This window comes from Oryza brachyantha, chromosome 1 (assembly GCF_000231095.2).
Source record: "Oryza brachyantha chromosome 1, ObraRS2, whole genome shotgun sequence".
Lineage (NCBI taxonomy): Eukaryota > Viridiplantae > Streptophyta > Magnoliopsida > Poales > Poaceae > Oryza > Oryza brachyantha.
Window position 1 is genome coordinate 9,231,506 of NC_023163.2, and position 19,267 is coordinate 9,250,772.

The following is a 19,267-nucleotide window of genomic DNA, read 5'->3' on the forward strand; positions in this document are numbered from 1 at the left end:
GGGTGGGGAAGCTAAGCTACTATCCCAACTACCCCGGCATTTAGGATATATGTGCCTACAACCCCAGTCAACAGAGTGCATGGTAACACGGTATCGAATAAGGGATCAAGAGATCATGATGACATGGTGTCAATGTTACAAATATGGGATATTCCGTAGACCCGTACTTTATCTTGGAAGAAGTACCGCATATCCAATGCTATACAAAAGAAGCCCCATACATATGGATAGAGTCCTCATTAAGTAGACAAGAAAGGAGTACCCTATAAGGAAAGAAATATAAAGTCCTACTTGGTTCCTACTAAGACTATTTAAGTGGTACCCATACTTGTCTCCTTAGTTCTACATGGAAAAAGGGGTTTCCTGAAAATAAATACAAGACCTTCGGGAGGGGAACACAAACCAATCCAACCAACAAACTCTGAGGGGCAATGAGAAAAACACAAGCAACAATCTGCCAAAACTCTAGGAGCACCCTTGTCAAGATCAATACCATAAAATATCACCGACTGCGTCTACATATAGCTATATGATAGTCTAGCCAAGAGATAGTTCCAAGTCATGGATTGTATAATCTCACCCTAAACCTATATCAAAATTAATGTATCTCCTTTGCTACGGTCTATACCTTGCCACCGATTAAACCATATGTATTCAAATACCATAGATGTCTCATGTTGTATCCATCCTGAATGACATCAAACGTCTTAGCAAACGTCACACCAAGCATCACATAGGGTCAATGTCGCCACCGCCCTTCAAGGTGATGTGAGGAGGCTATGGGGTTATCCCCACCCACATGCCTGGGAGGAGTCGCTACCCGATAGACCCATGCCCCGAAGCAGAATATTGTATCATACGGGCCGCGTGGGGGAGGTGCTCCTTGTGACAGACTAGCTAGACAAAACATACCTAAATGTTGTACGTTTGGGTCTGAAGCACAACCCCTCAAAAGCTTTTCCTATATCTCTGATAGGAAGGAGGGAAGTATGTAGCCTTTGGCAATGTGTAAGGAAAGGAAAGACCAGAAAAGAAATAAGGCAAAATTTGCTACAAGGCATCGAAAAAACGCGTAATTAGCCGATGGACACCGTAAGATCACGAATTTGCTGCAGCGCACCACAAAATTGTGGTAATTAGCTATAGGGCACTCTAGCCAATTTTTTATTATTTTTGGAGTCAAAAATTTTAAAAATGACGAGATTGCCCTCGGTGGCCAACCCGTTATGTCGACTAGATCCAATCAAATCAGACCCAGCTGGTCTCGACGCCGCACCACACCCGAACCCTAGCCTACAGGGCGAGTGAGCATGCGGCGATGGCAGCGACGAGGGTGCATAACCGGGTGGGCATCAAGGGCAATCTCGTCATTTTTAAAATTTTTGACTTCAAAAATAATAAAAAATAGACCGGATTGCCCGGTAGCTAATTACCATATTTTTATGGTGTCCTGTAGCAAATTCGTGATTTTAGGGTGTGCACGGGTTAATTACGTGTTTTTTCGATGCCCTGTAGCAAAATTTGCTAAGAAATAAACACACATCTAGAATAGCAAAAACAAAGAAATAGAATGTTAGGGCATTCACAATGCAATGACTAATATGATGTCTATAAAATTAAATAAGTTATATATATATATATGATATAAGATGATGTGACAAGTGATTAAATAATAAAAGAAAAGAAAATCATGTATGAGACATGTTTCTACATACAACACCCAAGACATAATGATATTAGTTGTAAGTTATATGTGAATGTGCATTTGAGTTTCACTCCATGATCCAAACTACAAAAGGGGGCCTACAAAGGACCCCGTTCTCGGTGTCGATCCTCCGATAGCCGTCGTGAAGGAGATACACATCTTCTATTATATATATATAAAGTAATAGAAAAATGAGCCTCCACGTTGCTCCTCGCGTTCTAGAAAATCCCACATTAATGAAGAGAAAATAAGAAAAATAAAAAAAGGGAAAGGATCATTTTTTTAAGTTGGACAATGAAAAGACCGTGTATTACAAGAGAAAAAATCACCTTTTTCAGTCGGACAACAGCAAAAAAGGAAAAGATCAAGGGGATCAACCGTTTATTCAAGAGATAAACAAAAAGGAAGCATCGGACAACAGAAAAAAAAGGAAAAGATCAACCGTGTATTACAACAGAAATCCATGTGTAATAAAAAATCCTATTAGAAATACGTATCGGATTTAAAAACAAAAAAAGTCCATGTATTATACAACTTAGAAAAATCTAGATCTCAGATTAAAATTTTTAAAATAATTGATATTGAGGGAAGAGTCCATCTATAAATAAAAAGAATATGATCAAAAATACAATTTCGGAATTAAAAATAAATAAAAATAATAAAAAGAGTCTATGTGTAAATACAATTAAAACAATCAAATTTTAGTTTAAAGATCTATATTATATATATAAAGTAATAGAAAAAAGAGTCTTCTAATATTAATCGAAGAAAAATTAGAAAAAAAGAAAGAACTATCGTGAAAAAAAAAATCAGTCAGACTAAGAAAGAGAAAAGATTGATCTCAACTTGATCAGCCGTAAACAGAGAAAAATCAATTGGACAGAAATAAACAGAAAAGAATCAATTGGTCAGAAATTTGATCGGACAGATCAAATCAATCGGGCATAAATTTTTATTTACACGTGTCATCTCATCTATGTAACATACCCAAGCCCATAAACCCGAGAACTAAATTTAACTTAAATGCATCATGTGGTTGGGAGTGATTTTAATTGTTTTTGATCTTAATCATCTCATCATCACATGCAATAATAGACCTAGAGTCACAAAAATAATTAATTTGGTATTTATGTGCATCCAAAAATTCTACAAAAATTCTGAAAAATACCTTGATACGTCAGAAACCAACCCACAAATTTTCATAATTTTTAATTAAGGTTTGATAACTCTTTGATTTATTTTAATCTCTCCAAAAACCTGAAAAACTGTTAGTAGATTCAAACTTGCTCTCTTCGAAAAATTTATTTAAAAACCTCTTTTAAAAGTTTTGTTTCAGCCAAAGTCTTCTACTAACTTTCCTCTAACACCAAGAGGAGTGGCACACGCTGGATCGCTATCTAACCATTTCTTCTCATCCTCCAAAAATCCTTTGCAGCCAACTCTACTTGACTTAGCCTCCAAGCCAGATTTCAAATTTCTTTCACTGACATGTGGGCTCCACACCCCTAGGACCCACATGGCAGCCTCCCACTCTCTCCTCACAGCCTCCACCGCCCCCCATGGCCAATGGAAGCCCAAGCAATCCCATCATAGCACCAGCCACCTTCTCTCCCTCTCTCAGTCTTTGTAAGCATTTCGTCGAACACCTGGCAGGCGTCTTCCTTGGAGTAGAGAAAACAGCACCCCTAGCTTCCCACCATGCCATGTCGGGCCTTCTCCACAAAGCTAAGATGTTAGCCGACGCTGCTGATGGGTCTAGACACCGTGTCTCCATACCCATCGTCCACCTCGCGCCATTCTCCCCAATCACTACCCGGGTACGACTCCATTGAAGGTAGACGAGGCTGTTCCGACCAAATCACCGCGCCTAGACCAAATCTCCTCCTCCACTACTCTTCCACGGCACGCTGCACACGTCCTGACGCGCCCAGCCACCCTGTTCCATCGTCGCACGGCTCGAGAACGCAGGGACAGAGCTTAGGCCATGGACCGAGCTCACGGGCACCGCGTCCAAACTCCACCTTTAAACCAGCCCTCGCGCCAGCAGGCTCTCCTACCTCGCCTCTTCACGTTCCAAGCGAACTCCGGGAAGGAAACCCCTTGGGATGGCCGGAACGCGAGCGCCCATGTCGGCGCCGGCGAGCCCACGTCGCCATTAATCTCTCCTAGGTGAGTCTCACGAGAAACCGTCCGCGTCATCCTTCTTAGCATCCCTCAGTGAACCCATTTTACCCTTGTGCTCAGACGAAACATCACGCCGAGCTCATCCGTGCCTCTTTTGCCCAAGAAGCAATCTATCGAACACGTGGTGGGCGTCACCGACCTCGCCGCCGGCCAACGACTTCACCGCTCCCATGGACATCGTTTCATCCGTTTCTTCGCTTGGTGAGCACCCTAGTACCTTGAGACATCTCTGGCACTAACTATTTTGCACTAACCGAGCCCTTGCATGCACTAACCAAGCCACTACAAGCACATGCATGGCCATACCAAGACATACCACTGTTGTTGCTCGTGTTCCATGGGCTACGGACCACCATTTCCCTCACCACCACCACTCACGGATGCGCAAGGACTCCCTCTACATTTTCTCTTTTGCGCTCAAATCGATTCAGGTCACCGATCGTCGCCGGCGAGCTGAAAATCCAACTCACCCATGGCTGCCCCTTGTTTGAGCCGACGAGGGACCTCCTTCGGAGAATTCGACTAAAGCTAGGGTCCTATCCGAAAACTGCCTAGACACATATTACTGTAGCAAGGGAGTGCGGGTTGATTTCCTATCTTACGAGGGCCTTTCTGCAAAACGCCCCTCACTTCAGAAAACGCCATTCACTGACATGTGGGCCCGGCTGAAATTTAATTTTGAAAACTGATTTCTATTTTTTTTAGCTGAGAATGAGCAGAACTTCAAAATTTTGTAGAAAATTCATTTTAACTCCGAAAATTATGAAACCAGTTTTGTTAGATCCGTGAAACTGTCAACTATTTTAGAAAAATATAAAACTTGGTACTTTTGTACAAACTTTTCCTTTATTTTTGTTTTTCCCTAAAATGTCTCCTAGAGCTTGTTAAATCCATAACAAATTGAAAATAGCTCTAAAAATTGTGAAAACACTTTTTTTAATTTTCTAAAATCATGCTCTGTAACTTTGTAAAAGTAATTTTCTTCACTTCTGTACAAAAATGTTGCTTAATAAAACTTAGCCCTTTTTAAACCTTTTTAATTATTAAATGCATATCTCTGTAAAACAAAGTGATAAAATAAAATTTTCTTCACTAGAGGCCACCTGAGACCAGCACACACTCACGGCATAAGTCTCATGCATTTTTGGTTTTTATGCATTTTTGTATTTATCGTATACGCGTATTTTAAATAGAGGAAGAATACGTCGAAGAAGAAGAGGGTGAGTTTGTTGAAGACCAGGTTCAGGTGTTTGCGGACGAAGGCAAGTCAGCCCCTCCTTTGACCACTTTGATCCTATGTTTTAATGGGCTAAATGATTCTATTGCAAACATGCATACGTTAGCTAGTATTAATTTTAGAAAAAGAAACTTTATAAATATGGGAATGGTAGATATGACCAAATTGCTGCATAACCTACCTTGAAATATTGAATCCTTGCTGGTTGTAACCATAGGGTGCTCTTGGATACAATTATTGTGTTATTTGGGATTATGCTATGCTTATATTGCCGCTATATGCTTATATATTCGGTTACCGCCTTACAAATTACTCATTTTTGATAAATGTTATATGTGAAAAAGGTTATTTTGATGCTGCTGGACAGAATTTTAAATGTGTGAGTATTGTGAATAGAAAATGGAGGAAACTTGTTTTTTTGACTTGGGCGGCGAGTGGTGTACATATGATAGTAGATGTGCACCGATAGGGGGAGCGTTCGCCCGGGTCGATTAAGGACCTCACTCTATGTCACCAACTAATGAAAACAGTACAAACCACATGTGCTAAGTATGGGCTGGCCATAACCTATTAAGTTGTTTAGAGTTTAGCCTTGCATCTTGGTAGGTCGAAGAGTATGAGTTACCGGGTTTTGGTAACTTATCGGAACTTCCTATGGTTTGTGATGAAGTTTATTAATGACTTGTGGTATGTGATGATTTGAGCGGGCAGTCTGTCCAATACAACGGTGCCTTGCCTCGTGAGGGATTCCGGGTAGGGTTCCTTACGGCGCTAGGTTAAAGCGTGGGCCCGCTACCTAGTGGCGCTACTTTGCTAGTAGCGTGGGTAAAACACACATCGGGCTGGTGCAAGGCTAGACAATAAACAATGTAACGGTTTTGTTATGACCTCTATATCACACTCAATGTGTAGAGTGTGGTGATACCGACGGGTATCGGACAAACTAGAGCGATCCATATCATGTGGGCTTAAAAGTTGTACAAACTCTGCAGAGTCTAAAACTAATCGATTAGCCGTGCTCACGGTCATGAGTGGCATGGTGAAGTGTCATGAGTATAGTTTGTGATTTTGATAAACTCTTTGTGAACTTGAAAAATGGTTGGAATGTTTTGTTGGTGAACTTGGGTAAAGTTCGGTGAATGGTGATGATATGATGGTAAGTGGTGATGATCTACATTGAGGGGTAGACGCGTGTTATTTATTCATTTACATTACAAGTTTTACTAACTCTATACTATTGTTAAAAAAAAATTCCGTTGAGAAAATGTTGTGAACTAAATCTGGCATTTATGCAAATTAACCTATACTCAGCTTGTCCTTGAATACGGCCAACATGTAGCATGCTAGGGTTGTCACCGACTTGCCAGTACATTAATTTGATTAATGTACTGATTTCTTGCTTTCTTTTACTTGTTTTTGGTTCAGACCCTGCTGCAGGTATTGACTGTTTGGATGAGGAGTTTGATGCAGCTTGTGATTTCCAGGATGGTTCTAACTAGGGATTTACCCTAGCCGGTTTGCCTATGGGCTTTTGGGTAGCACGCTTACCGCATGAACCAATATGTATGGCTTGTCGCCAAATACTACTTAGAACTTATTAAGACTATTATGCTTTATGCTTAGAACCACTTATGATTCGAATATCGTGCTTGAGATGAGTTATGTGAGACTATGTTGCATTCCTGCGCAACTAGTCCCACATGAGGATGGGTTTGAAATGGTTGAGATAACCGGGGAATATGCCTTTGTTGAGATCGAGTCTCTGGGGTACGCTTTTGGTTGCCACCATCGAGTGGTTGACGGGCGTATGACGTAGATGACTGGCGTGGCTATTCTAATGGTTATGTCTTCTATTTCATATCCGATGGCTTAGAGCCTTTGTAGTGCCCTCTTCAAGACATGTCGGGGTCTGCGATGAGGTTGGATGGTTACCGTAATTATCTGGGTTTAATTTGAGGCCCCATCCATCCAGATATTTCGCGCTGACATGTCTCGGAGCATTGCACCACCTAGGCTTTGGGACGTCCTCACAATCTAAGTGTTACTATAAGAGATAAAAATAAATGATCGGATCTAGAAATATTAATTGGACAAGGAAAGTACACGTCTTGCAAGAGTCCATACATAATAAAGTTTAGAAAAAAAATCTAAATCTCAGATTAAAAATTTAAAATAATTGATATTGAGTGAAGAGTCCATCTAAAAATATAATTTGAAAACATCTAAATTCCAGTAAAGATTAGAAATTTAATTTCAAAATTAAAAATAAAGAAAACAATAAAAAAGGGTCTATGCGTAAATAAATCTCGGATTAAAATTTTAAAATAATTTAAATTGAGAGAAGAGTCCATATGTAAATACTATTTGGAAAAATCTAAAATTTTGGTTAAAAATGGAAAAAATTAAGAGAAATCAATATATAAATACAATTTAGAAGTATATAAAATTGAGTATTATATAAAAGAGTTTGTGTACATGTATAGTTTAGAATACAGGTAAATGGGGTTCTATGTAAAAATATAATTTGAAAAAAAATAAGTTTAAATTAACAATTAAAAAATAATTATTATCAAGATAAGAAACCCTATATAGTTACAATTTATAATGATGCTAGCCGCGCAATATGCGCGGGCCACCATACTAGAGTTAAAAATTCTACTATAAATAATATAAAAACTCCAAAATCAACTACAACTTTTGAGTTAAAAATTCAAATTTTAGTTTATAATTATAAACGAAAGCGAAAAGATAGGGTGAATGGTGGTAAAGAGAAACATGTAAATAATAGTAAAGAGAAAAAATGTAGAAGGGTAGCTTGGGTGAGGACCCAAATAAGCTACTCCATATGTTCTAATATATCAAAATTATTTTCAGTGTATATTAATTATTTAATCTTTAATACTAAATAAACACAGTCAAAATATAGAACTAGATCAATTAGAAATAGAGACATACATCTGTGATGCTAGGCCACGTTAAGCAGCATGTCGTTTTAAGCTTACAGTTGTAGCGGTGGCGTTAGGTAAGATCGAAGAAGACAACAATTACAAGTGAGCAACATTTAATAGTGTTAAAGTGAAATAGCTAATAATTAAAAGAAGAAAAAAACAACTTTTTTAAGAGTTTAAAGAATAAAACATATATTATTGAAACATAAAATTAAATTAAATGTAGCCGCGCAAATGCCCGGACTACCCTGCTAGTTTTTGTTATTACTCATGCTGAAGTGTGGTCACATGTAAAGTTGATTTACGCAGACGGGTTCTAACCACAGTAGCTCATCAATCGATCGTCAGTTATCATAAACACATGTTTTTACGGCTCTCGCTTGTAAAAATAAAACCTCTTGTCCGTGAAAACATTCTTTTTTGTAGACTGTAGTAATGAACTGAGGTGGTCGGTCAAAGGTTTGCTCATTTTCGCTACTTTGGCTTTCATCCATAACACAACGATCGATCGATATACGTGATAATTAAGATGAATACGTGCATATCATTACTAATGCTATGTACGCAGGCCGGCCGGTGAGCCGTCAGTATCGATCGTCTCGGCGCCCACGCGCATGCATGCATATACGACCTACGAGTTCCTTGTTCCTTATAAACACACGCCGATCGACGTATGAACGTACGTCTTCCTAGCTTGCTTGTCAATTCCTTCCATCTCTGCTGTTTCTTCGATTTAATTCGTTTGTTCTGTACCTCTCTTGCTTAATTAATTTGCTGATTTCCCTATCTATCATATCGTTCTATAATTCGTGCTGTTTGAAAATTTTATTAATTAGGCGAATTAAAGCTGTCCCATGCATGCCTCCTGCTGCATCATTTTGTGTTTAATTCTGCCATATATGTGCATACGTACGCATACAAGGAAGGATACTATGGGCCTAGGTAAGCTAGCTGGGCATCCGGCGTATATGCTGGCAATAATAATTAGCCACGTATCCTTGCAGAGCTAGGTGAATCACCCCCTTGATATGCCTTGTTAAATATGTAGCCTCGATTTAAGCTCTCTGTTTTTCTGTCTTTTTTCCGTTGTTATTTCCATTCTGGTTCTTCTGTTCTCTCTGCTTCTATACGTATTCGATCTCATCAGTCAATTTAGTGTAGCGACTAGCGAGTGGATCTTCGATTGGTCGAGTAGTGAGATGAGGATGACGGCGATGGAGATGACTGGGGTCGCCAAGCTGCTGCTTCTTCTTCTTGTCCTTCTCGTCCTCGTCGTTGCCGGCGGCTGCGTGCAGGCGGCGGACGGCGAGCAGATGAGCGGCGGCCACCGGAGGAGCAGGCGGCGGCGTGCGGCGGACGTGATGGTGCCCATCACCATCCTCAGCTCCGCCGTCGACAAGGGAGCCGGTATGTGCACACTGACATATTTAATCTTGGATGCTTATAGACGATGTTCATGTGGTTCTTCTGGGTAGAATATATCTGTCATTAGGTTGGCTATCAATTTCTGGCGAAAGCAGGCGATTAATTCGTCTACCGTTTTGGATCCTAGCTAAGATTAGTTGCGAGCGTGTTCTCTTAAACTGGAAATATATATTTGCATCAGAATAAACTGAAACTGGAAGCGTATTTCGATCTCGGGGAATGAGCTTCATTTTTGTTCGTGCTCGGCCATAAAAGCCATAACTACCATGACAGTAGTGTACGGCAATTCCAATACCCCCACCTTATTCGTTAGAGATAAAAGTATACAAATTTCCTTCAAGGGGATTAATGGCTAAGCCCAATTCAACAGAAAATCGATAATGCAAAGATGGTTTACATGTCCTCGGGTTATCGCTTTCCGAACGTGTAGATATATATACTTCTAGATGGATTAATTTTGTATATGTACTCTGTTTTCAACGTTTGATCGATGTTATTGACTTTTAGAAACATGTTTAATTTTTTGTTTTATTTGACCGTTTTCTACAATTAAAAAAATATATGTCAAACTTAATAAACATATATTATAAAATAAATCATAACAAAATAAATTATTGACATGATTTTTAATGAGTCGAACGATTAAATATTTGGTTTAAATTCAGCAATGTTAAATATTAAAAATCGGAGGGATCATATAATTAATTCTCGATGGATAGGGCATCGTGCACTAGCTAATTAGTCCTGAAAGGAGAGCCTAACACATTGTTACTCAGATCAATTACCTAATTAACTAGATAATTATATGTAAAATAGTTGTTAGAGTGAGCCAGGCCACTGGCCGTTCGCATGTCTCCGCCACTGCATATACCACTCCAGCAAAGTAAAGCCAAGCTAGTTTTGTGTTTTTTTTTTCCAGAAAAAGAGAAGCTAAGCTATCGATGCCATGCAGGCAGCATGATGCATTCATATATCCTTTGGCTATGGACCAGCTGTAGCCTGCCTATCTATCCTGTTGTCATTTTCGGTTTCTTTCACGCTTCTTTTCTTGCGTGGGCAGCGTGTCGGATAGGACGTTGATTCAGTGACATTGCACCGTGATATTTTCGGTGACATTGAGTCAGTGACGTGTGGAACCCATATGGGTCTAGGCACATGTGGGTTCCACACGTCAGTGACTAAATGTCACCGAGAATATTACGGTGCTATACCACTGAATCTGGATCCGTCGGATAGGGCCAAACCGTCTGGTTTTGGTCATTGCCAATACGACGCCATGCACACACGTAACACCACGCTCCCACATTTACGTGACTCTTGCTACATGTTTAAAGATAAAAAAAACAATTTTATGGTTCTTGAGAAGATACCAAAAGGTATTATTTTTTCTATATAAATTTTAGTATCTTCTAGTAACTTCGTAAGAACTATAAAATTGCTTAAAAAACTAAGCAGGATACTTGTGATCTCACTCTATTCCCATGCATGTAATATTTGTAGGTACTAAAATTTTAACTATTCACTCCGACTGATTATCCATTAAAATATGGTTATTGCTTAGAATAATTTTAATGGATTACAGTGTCACCTATTACTTGAGAAGATTAAATAGTAAAATGTGCTCTATATGGAAATGAAGAATTGCAAGATTTTAATCCGCTGAAACCATAAAATATTTTAGTCGATTTTGATGATTGTAGGACCCATGTATGCCAATGTTCGTACTCCAACGCACCAACATTTTCCCTAGCGATGGTATGGTAGCTATGGAGGCGGTGACGCTAGCTTAGGGATTGGGGTTTTTAGATATGCAAGTTTTGAGTAAAAAGAAGGAATGGATGAAAAAACAGTGACCGGAGAGGAAAGCAATTTTTTAGCACACGGTTAAATGAACACCCGTTGCTTGTATGCCATCTAAATAATCATAAAAATTATGAAAAAAATTAGTAAGATAGTTTAATATGAGTTATATCACTCCATCAACATGTAAGTTTAAATTCAACTTCTACACTTTATAGCAAAGATAACAAAAAACAATTATAAATATACATATACTTATATTAGTTTTGTTTATTTTTTTCTACAACTTATTTCCCTGACTGGAGAGGCGAAGTTGACACCACCGAGGGTTGAAGGAGGGTGGTGAGTAGGGTTGATGACTGGGGCATGAGATCACGAGCGGTTAGAAGGGAGTGGCCAAGGCAACCTTGTTGCTGTTCGGCTTGGGGGCAAGGGGAGAGTATTGGAGGAGAAGGTAGGCTGAGAATCACTATAGCATATGAATGCGAAAATAATTTAAAACTCTTTAGGGAATTTCTACATGCACGTGTATTGTATATCATGTAAATAGTTATAAAAATTTTAAAAAAATTAAGAAAATAGATTAATATGATATCTATCATTTCACAAATATGCAAATTCAAATACAACCTTTATAAGCTATAACAAGAATAACAAATTGAAATATATATATTGATATATGTACTTGTATGTTTATGGAGTGATATGTACTATACTAATCTAATTTTTAATTTTTTAAAATAATGAGTATTTAGATGACAGTCAACAGATGAGAGGATTTTTCTCAATAGTTTAGGATCATGAATGTTGGTTTCATCTTACGCATCCAAAAGAAAATGAAATTAGTAGATATTCACTTCGTTCCATATTACACGACTATATGGTTTTATTTAATTCATATGTGTGCTAATGAATTTAGATACATACAAAAATATATATACATTGATATATAGATGAAGCTATACAAATCCAGAAAAGTCTTATAATATAAAACCGAAAGAATATTGTTTAAGTGACTAAAATCTAGACAGTCGAATACGTCCTCCAATCCAACCACGAGAAATGCAGCCGGGTGAGGTAGTACGTTTTTGGAGTTATACACGATGATCTGTATTGTTCCTGGTCAAAAAAAAAAGATGATCTGTATTGTTAATTTTCAATTACACTGGGTAATCGACGCTTCTTGAGATGTTGCAGTGTGCATGGATGGGACGCCGCCGGCGTACCACCTGGACCCGGGCTCCGGCGCCGGCAATAGGAGCTGGGTCGTCAACCTGGAGGGCGGCGGGTGGTGCAACAACGCGAGGACGTGCCGGTTCCGCACCGGCAGCCGCCACGGCTCCTCCGACCACATGGAGCGCCGCATCCCCTTCACCGGCGTCATGAGCGCCGCCCCCGCCGACAACCCCGGTCCGTCCATCCTTCCCCTCCCCTCCTCTCCTCCGGCGCCAGTCCGCCGTGTACGTCTCAGCTGATCAGAGTTACCAACGGCGACGCCATGCACGATGATCGCAGACTTCCACAGCTGGAACCGCGTCAAGATCCGCTACTGCGACAGCGGGTCCTTCGCCGGCGACGCTTTCAGCCAGGTGATCGATCGATCAAACGATGGCATCAGCTGGCCGTCGCCTTGATTTTTCCTTTTTTTGGCTAAAATATACTCGATGATCGTATAATTTCGTGTACGCAGGAATCGGGGCTCCAGTTCCGGGGGCAGCGCATCTGGGGGGCGACGATCCAGCACCTCCTCGACGTCGGCATGGCCTCCGCCGAGCAGGTGCTGCTCACAGGCTGCTCGGCCGGTGGCCTGGCCGCGATTCTCCACTGCGACCAGCTCCGCGCCCTCCTCCCCGCCGCCGCCACCCTCAAGTGCCTCTCCGACGGGGGCCTCTTCCTCGACGCGTACGTAGCTATTAGCAAGCTACTACTGCTGATATATTTTTTCTTCCAAACGCAGTTGATTCGTTCGTGTTATTCAAAATTATTATACCAATTTATTATACAAAATTGAATGTAAGGGAAAAATATTTTTACTAATAAATTAAATTATACTAAAATAATTAATAATTATACAATATTTTTGAAAAAAACGAATGATAGAACGTTACTTAAAAGTCAAATGCACTAAATTAAAAAAAAACGAGGGAGTATATATTTTTCTCCAAGCTAATTAGGCCAGCTGATGGCACTTGTACCAACGCTAGCTACAAATGTCCATGTGTTTGGCAGCGTGGACGTCGCCGGCGGGAGGAGCCTGAGGTCCTACTACGGCGGCGTCGTCGGCATGCAGGCGGTGGCTCCCAACCTGCCCAAGGCTTGCACTGACCATCTCGACGCCACCTCGGTTCGTAATTAACTGATACTAATAGCTAGCTACCACTTGGATATACTAGTACTGCTCATGCATATTTTATAAATTCATAATTCAAGGGCGCAAGAAAAGCATAATTTTAATAGCCCATCTCTCATTTTTTTAAAAAAATTTGTTATACGATGCGTCTGCCTGAAATTGCAGTGCTTCTTCCCTCAAAACATAATCAACAGCGTCAAGACTCCCATCTTCCTGCTGAATGCGGCGTACGATGTCTGGCAGGTATGTAAAGCATTATTGCTGCTTTATCCCATGGTTGATCGATGCAGCTAATTAACATACTATAAATTTTCGATCGAATTGATTAACTAACTAGAATAATCAGGATTTCGTTTATAATGGAGGATCCGAAATCGCTGCACGGTTCTAGCGTGATTATCGGCGATAATCACGATAATCGTGCAAAAACCATACAACATTGAATCGAAATTTTTAAACAAAATTGTCAGTGTTCTGAAAGGAATACTGTGTGATTTGGCATGATAATTACCCTTATCATGTGGTATGCCGTATAAATATTTTTCTCAATTTAACTCACCTCAAATCACTCTGCTACCTCATTGAGTGATTCGTGTTTTGTTTTTTTTGAAAAATTTCTTTATCGCTAGGTTCAGGAATTACATGACTGCCACTATGATTTTTTTAACTTTTCTGACAAAATCAATTTTTTTTTGAATTTGTACGATATTTGCCGAACCCTATCATCAAACCTTAGAAACAATTACTGAATAATGCAAATACACGCTCATCAGATCGAACAGAGCCTGGCCCCAAATGCGGCTGACCCCGCCGGCGTCTGGCGTGCCTGCAAGTTCAACCGCTCATCCTGCAACGCGTCTCAGATGCAATTCCTACAAGGTATATCCTTATAACCAAGACTAAACAATGCTAGCAATTAATTTGTTCATTAATCATATACAAGTTATAGTAATTCGTTCGTCAGACAGTGAGGTGAAGCTCTGAATTCATTCTGAACCCAATCTCTCCATCAATTTCTTTGCATATGTAATGCAGGTTTCAGGGACCAGATGGTGGCAGCGGTGAGAGCCTTCTCGGAGTCGAGGAGCAACGGGGTGTTCATCAACTCGTGCTTCGCCCACTGCCAGTCGGAGCTGACGGCCACCTGGAATGGCGCGCCGCCGGGTGGCTCCCCTGCTCTCCAGAACAAGGTAGAGTCCACTTCTTGAGTTCCTAGCTAGCCGTGCAGATGCAAATTACGTTCAGAATTTCGGAGAGCATATGAACTGAAGAATCTGAAGGAATTCAGGCAATCGAGACTGATTGATTTGCTTTTGCTGCCGGTCGTGTTCGTGTGCATGCGCAGGGGATTGCGAAGTCTGTTGGCGATTGGTATTTTGGTCGAGCCGAGGTGAAGGCGATCGATTGCCCCTACCCCTGCGACAACACATGCCACCACATCATTTGATTGACAAACCTGCAGTGGTGTATACTCGTCTCTAGTGAACGGAGTGAGTGACACAGAAATTCTTCTTGCCTTCAGTTCTTCACATCAGTAACTATATGGGTAAAACCACAGAGTTCAGAACCAATCAGGAAACCTCACACAAAAAAGGAGAAACGGAGTTTTTTTCTCAGAATCAATGCAAAAGAGAGTTAACAAACAGCAAACAGAGAAGGGGAAGATAGAAGAGGCTACCTTTGTAAAAAAAAAATGGTCTCTTTGCCAGAATTTTGAAATTTTAGATTGAAGGTGACCAAGATCTTAACTATTTTACGATAAGTTGAAAGAGCGTACCAACATTTTGGAAGCCCATCAATTATCTTGTTAATTACCGCTCCTCTATATTTAAATACATGACTTTTTTATTTTTATATGAAGTTTGGTCATTCATCTTATTTAATTTCTTCAAAAACATCATTTATTTTGGTGCAATTTCTTTTATCTCAATAAGTACTTTAATCATAATATATACTATATGTTTTAGGATAATTTTACCTTCCTAATAAGATACAAGAGGTATCACATTTCATAGTATACAAGGTAACATAAATTTCTCTATTTTTAATATTTGCACCAATTTGTTCAACAAAACTAATTACCAAACGTTGAGTCTAAAAATCAAAACATCATAAACAGAGAGGGTAGTAAATAGATATGCATACGTAGATCAGATCGATTTCGAAGATCAATGCAAGACATGGAAAAACGTCCTCAATATGGTGACGATGGTGTTGAACAAGGTGATGACGGCGAAGGTGGTGGCGAAGCAGAGGCCGACGATCGCCCACGGGCTGTTGAGGTAGTCCCGCCGGAATTTGGCCTTGTACTTGGGCCACTTCCGGCGGCAGAAGGCGTCGACGTCGCGGTACACCGGCGCGAGGTAGTGGTCGTCGTAGTTGATGTAGGAGCAGACGCGGAGCTGGTTGAAGAACATGGCCGCCGCCTCCTCGTTCGCCAGCTTGTTCTCCATCACGTCGGCGCGGTCCAGGATCACCACGTCCTCCGCCGTGTTGATCAGGTAGTCCATCAGCACCACGTAGCTTGTCAGGTGCCTCTGCGCCGCCGCCGCCGCGTCGCCGCCGCCGCGGCACTGCTCGAAGGCGACCAGGTTCATGTAGCGGGTGCAGGTGGAGTCCTCGATGGCGACGCGCGGGATCTCCAGCACGCCGCCGCCGAACGTGACGTCGAGGACGTTGTTCGTCCTCGTCTTGCGCGCGAACTTCACACCGTGCATGGCCAGCTCCTTGGCGCAGCGGATCGTCCTCGGCGTCGGCGGCGGCGGCAACGTGCCGCGGCCGCCGTGGCAGTGGCAGTGCCGGTGGCGCCGCGCCGGCGGGTGGTCGGGTGGCTTGACGAAGGTGCAGTGGTACAGATGGAGCAGGTGGTCGATGGCGTCCTCCTGCTGCGCGCTCGCCGTCGCCGCCGGCTGTAGCCCTACCTTCTCGCTGAAGTAGGCGGTGATGATGCTCGTCAGCGACGGCTTGGGGCGCGCCGGCGGCGGGCTGTCCGGGTCATGCAGCGAGTAGGCGTCGTAGAGCGCGAGGAGGACGAAGTAGGGGATCTGGTTCTCGAGCATGAGCAGGTCGGTGTGCAGCAGCGGTAGGTTCCATGCGACGGCGAAGACGGGGTCCGTGCCGCCGGAGAACCACTGGATGAACAGCTGCAGCACGAAGCAGCCGTCGAGGAGGAGCATCTCGACGAACTCGTCGCCGTCGCCGTCGGGGCTCTCGAAGTAGCACGCGCGCGCCCGCGCCTGGAGCTCACGCAGCCTGGCGGCGCAGTCCTGCAGCAGGCCGTGGCGGCGGCCGCCGTCGTCGAGGAACCGGAGGAGGTACAGGCGCTTGCGGTCCTCCATGGCGCGGAGGTGCTCCTTGTTCCGGTGGTACGGGCCGACGGAGACCAGCCTCGGCTCGTAGTGCTTCTTGTTGTCGGTGCTGCTCCGGACGTTCGCTGGGACGCGGTAGATGGAGTAGCCGTCCAGCCTCGCCGGCCGGCTCAGCTGCTCCAGTATCCTCCCGATGTTTACACACACCGTGTCCTCCTGCTTCGCCACCGCCGCCGCCGCCGGCGATCTCCTCTGATCAGATCACCACAAGATGGCAACACATATCGATCTTGTGAGCATCAATCCATTATCATAGCTTGCATTTCATCAATATAGGAGGGAACAAATTAAGGAGAAAATAAACGAAATTTCACCATTCTACTTTCTCTAGATCGATCCAATGAGCCGAGCACCGTATGTATTCTCTTTAATTATTTACTCGGAATTAAGATGTTTTGAACAGTTACTATGTGGATCGTTGTAATCAGAAAACGTATGCACATGGACTTAGGCCGTGTTCTTTCTGGATGATAGGCGAATGATTTTTTATTTTTATAATAGCTATTTAATGATATAATTGGTGTAATTGATTAATATAAAATCAAAAATCTATTATAGAAATATGAGGTAATAAACTATATATAATTTATTTTAAAAACATATCGAAAAGTCAAGAAAAACCAAAACATGTTTGTGAAAGTTTAGGGGAAAAACCGAGGATAAACAGGCTCGAACAACCAAGGGTCGTACTCCGATCTGAACAACTCCATTCATGTACGACCTATTCTCGAGGAACTAATTTAACAGCATGCAATTAATCCATGCATGAAGCAGCAGCGTACGTGTACGTACTAAGTGTACCATACGTGCATGACACGGTGCAATGGACTCGCTCCGGCTATGGACCGATGCAATGGTAGTTCCACCGACCAACTAATTAACTAACCCATTGTGACCTCTATGTGTGACTGTGACCAAGTCATAAATGTGTTTAGCCACTAAACACTACTGGCCTACGAGCTAATCACCAAGAGCGAGTGGTGATCGTTTGGCTTATGAAGAGAACTTGCTACACGCTCGTATTTCACAGCGAAACTATATTTGATAAGAAAATAGTTAGTTTAAAGCACAAATTTCATTTATTGTATGATGACGTGGGACTTTTTTTAGTGGACGGACGAACAGACGAAATTCTACTCTTAAAATAGTAAAGATTTGCATGAACTCAATGAGGCTTTGGCCTATGTAGATTTATATCCGATGGTTGCTATACAAACTAGCCCATTAGAAGATTGGATCGTTCACAGTGGTGGCTGCCCTAAGTCCATCAAAATTTGGACTAGAGGCAAATGCTAGAGACGTAATTAGACCTGGGGGAGAATTGCATCCCAGTTGGGCCCAAGCGTGGATGACGAAGGCAAGTCGCGGTGGTCGGATCAGGCGTTTTTCTTTTCTGTTGCGGCGTGCGTGGGTGGGTGCGTGCGGAGTTTTTTTTTTTCTTTTGTGTGTGACGAAGCGGGGCTTTTTTCGGTGTATGGATGGACGGACGAAACTCTTTAAAGTAGTAAAGATAAGCCAAAAATTATATCGGTAAATAAAAAATAATTTATGAATAACTTTTATATGTGTTCTTATTGATCTAAAAGCCAAGACTAAAACAAGTACTAAAATATACTCTAATTTAAAATATAAATTTTAGCTTATAAGCAAATGCAAAAGAAAAATGATGGGTTTGAATTTGTTTTCTATTGGTTGGAGTATACTGCAGGCTCTACTTGTTATCCATCGGATCCATCGGATTCATGTTGAGATAAGCTCCATCCACGAAAAAATTGAAAATATATTTTTTTATTTGGTTTTTCATCCACAAGCATCCCATCCATATTACAGATATTTGGTATAACACAGACACCGGACAAGCACTTACCTCGAAAGTAGTACATACTTAATCCTATACGATAAAGTTAAAAAATTAGACTCGGACAAGGAAACATGTGTAGCCCGATCTAAGTATGATTCTACGTGTCCGTTCATTTAGCTCCGGACTTCTCAGAGTGATACTTAATTCTTACATAGAATTCATATATTGAATATACTTATCTCCCTAGTTTTACTTAAAAAACATGACATGGTACCATGGGTATAATATAAGACCATCAGGAGAAGTAAGACAAGCTAATCAAAGCCAACAAGCCCTGAGGAGCAACTAGAGATAAATCCAACAAGCTTTGAGAGACCAATAGATCACTAGAGGCAATTAGAAGCCAAACAATACAAATCCCCTCAAGCCGACATCGGAGAAGGTTGACA

The 19,267-nt window shown here is 41.5% G+C and overlaps 2 protein-coding genes across 2 annotated transcripts; one reads left to right on the forward strand and one right to left on the reverse strand.

Moving 5' to 3' along the window:
• The first annotated feature begins 9,172 nt into the window (after positions 1 to 9,172).
• LOC102702519 (pectin acetylesterase 3) lies at positions 9,173 to 15,167 on the forward strand. Its single transcript, XM_006645761.2, has 9 exons — positions 9,173 to 9,481; positions 12,497 to 12,709; positions 12,815 to 12,888; positions 12,990 to 13,201; positions 13,529 to 13,643; positions 13,815 to 13,892; positions 14,423 to 14,528; positions 14,685 to 14,839; positions 14,995 to 15,167. Exons 1-9 carry the CDS (start codon positions 9,274 to 9,276, stop codon positions 15,094 to 15,096), a joined length of 1,263 nt encoding a protein of 420 aa, XP_006645824.2. The 5' UTR covers positions 9,173 to 9,273; the 3' UTR covers positions 15,097 to 15,167.
• A 516-nt stretch (positions 15,168 to 15,683) lies between these two features.
• On the reverse strand, positions 15,684 to 17,469 carry LOC121053253 (UPF0481 protein At3g47200-like). Its single transcript, XM_040519876.1, has 2 exons — positions 17,332 to 17,469; positions 15,684 to 17,209 (listed from the first exon to the last, which is right to left on the reverse strand). The coding sequence occupies exons 1-2, from the start codon at positions 17,332 to 17,334 to the stop codon at positions 15,818 to 15,820; spliced, it is 1,395 nt and encodes a 464-aa protein (XP_040375810.1). The 5' UTR covers positions 17,335 to 17,469; the 3' UTR covers positions 15,684 to 15,817.
• Between the last annotated feature and the right edge of the window lie 1,798 nt (positions 17,470 to 19,267).

What these genes read in the sequence shown, in the direction of transcription:
- LOC102702519 (XM_006645761.2), top strand. Translation starts at nt 9,274, where the DNA reads ATGAGGATGACGGCGATGGAGATGACTGGGGTCGCCAAGCTGCTGCTT. An exon ending in CGCCGTCGACAAGGGAGCCG is followed by an intron (nt 9,482 to 12,496) that starts GTATGTGCACAC and finishes GAGATGTTGCAG; the next exon opens with TGTGCATGGATGGGACGCCG. An exon ending in CGCCCCCGCCGACAACCCCG is followed by an intron (nt 12,710 to 12,814) that starts GTCCGTCCATCC and finishes CGATGATCGCAG; the next exon opens with ACTTCCACAGCTGGAACCGC.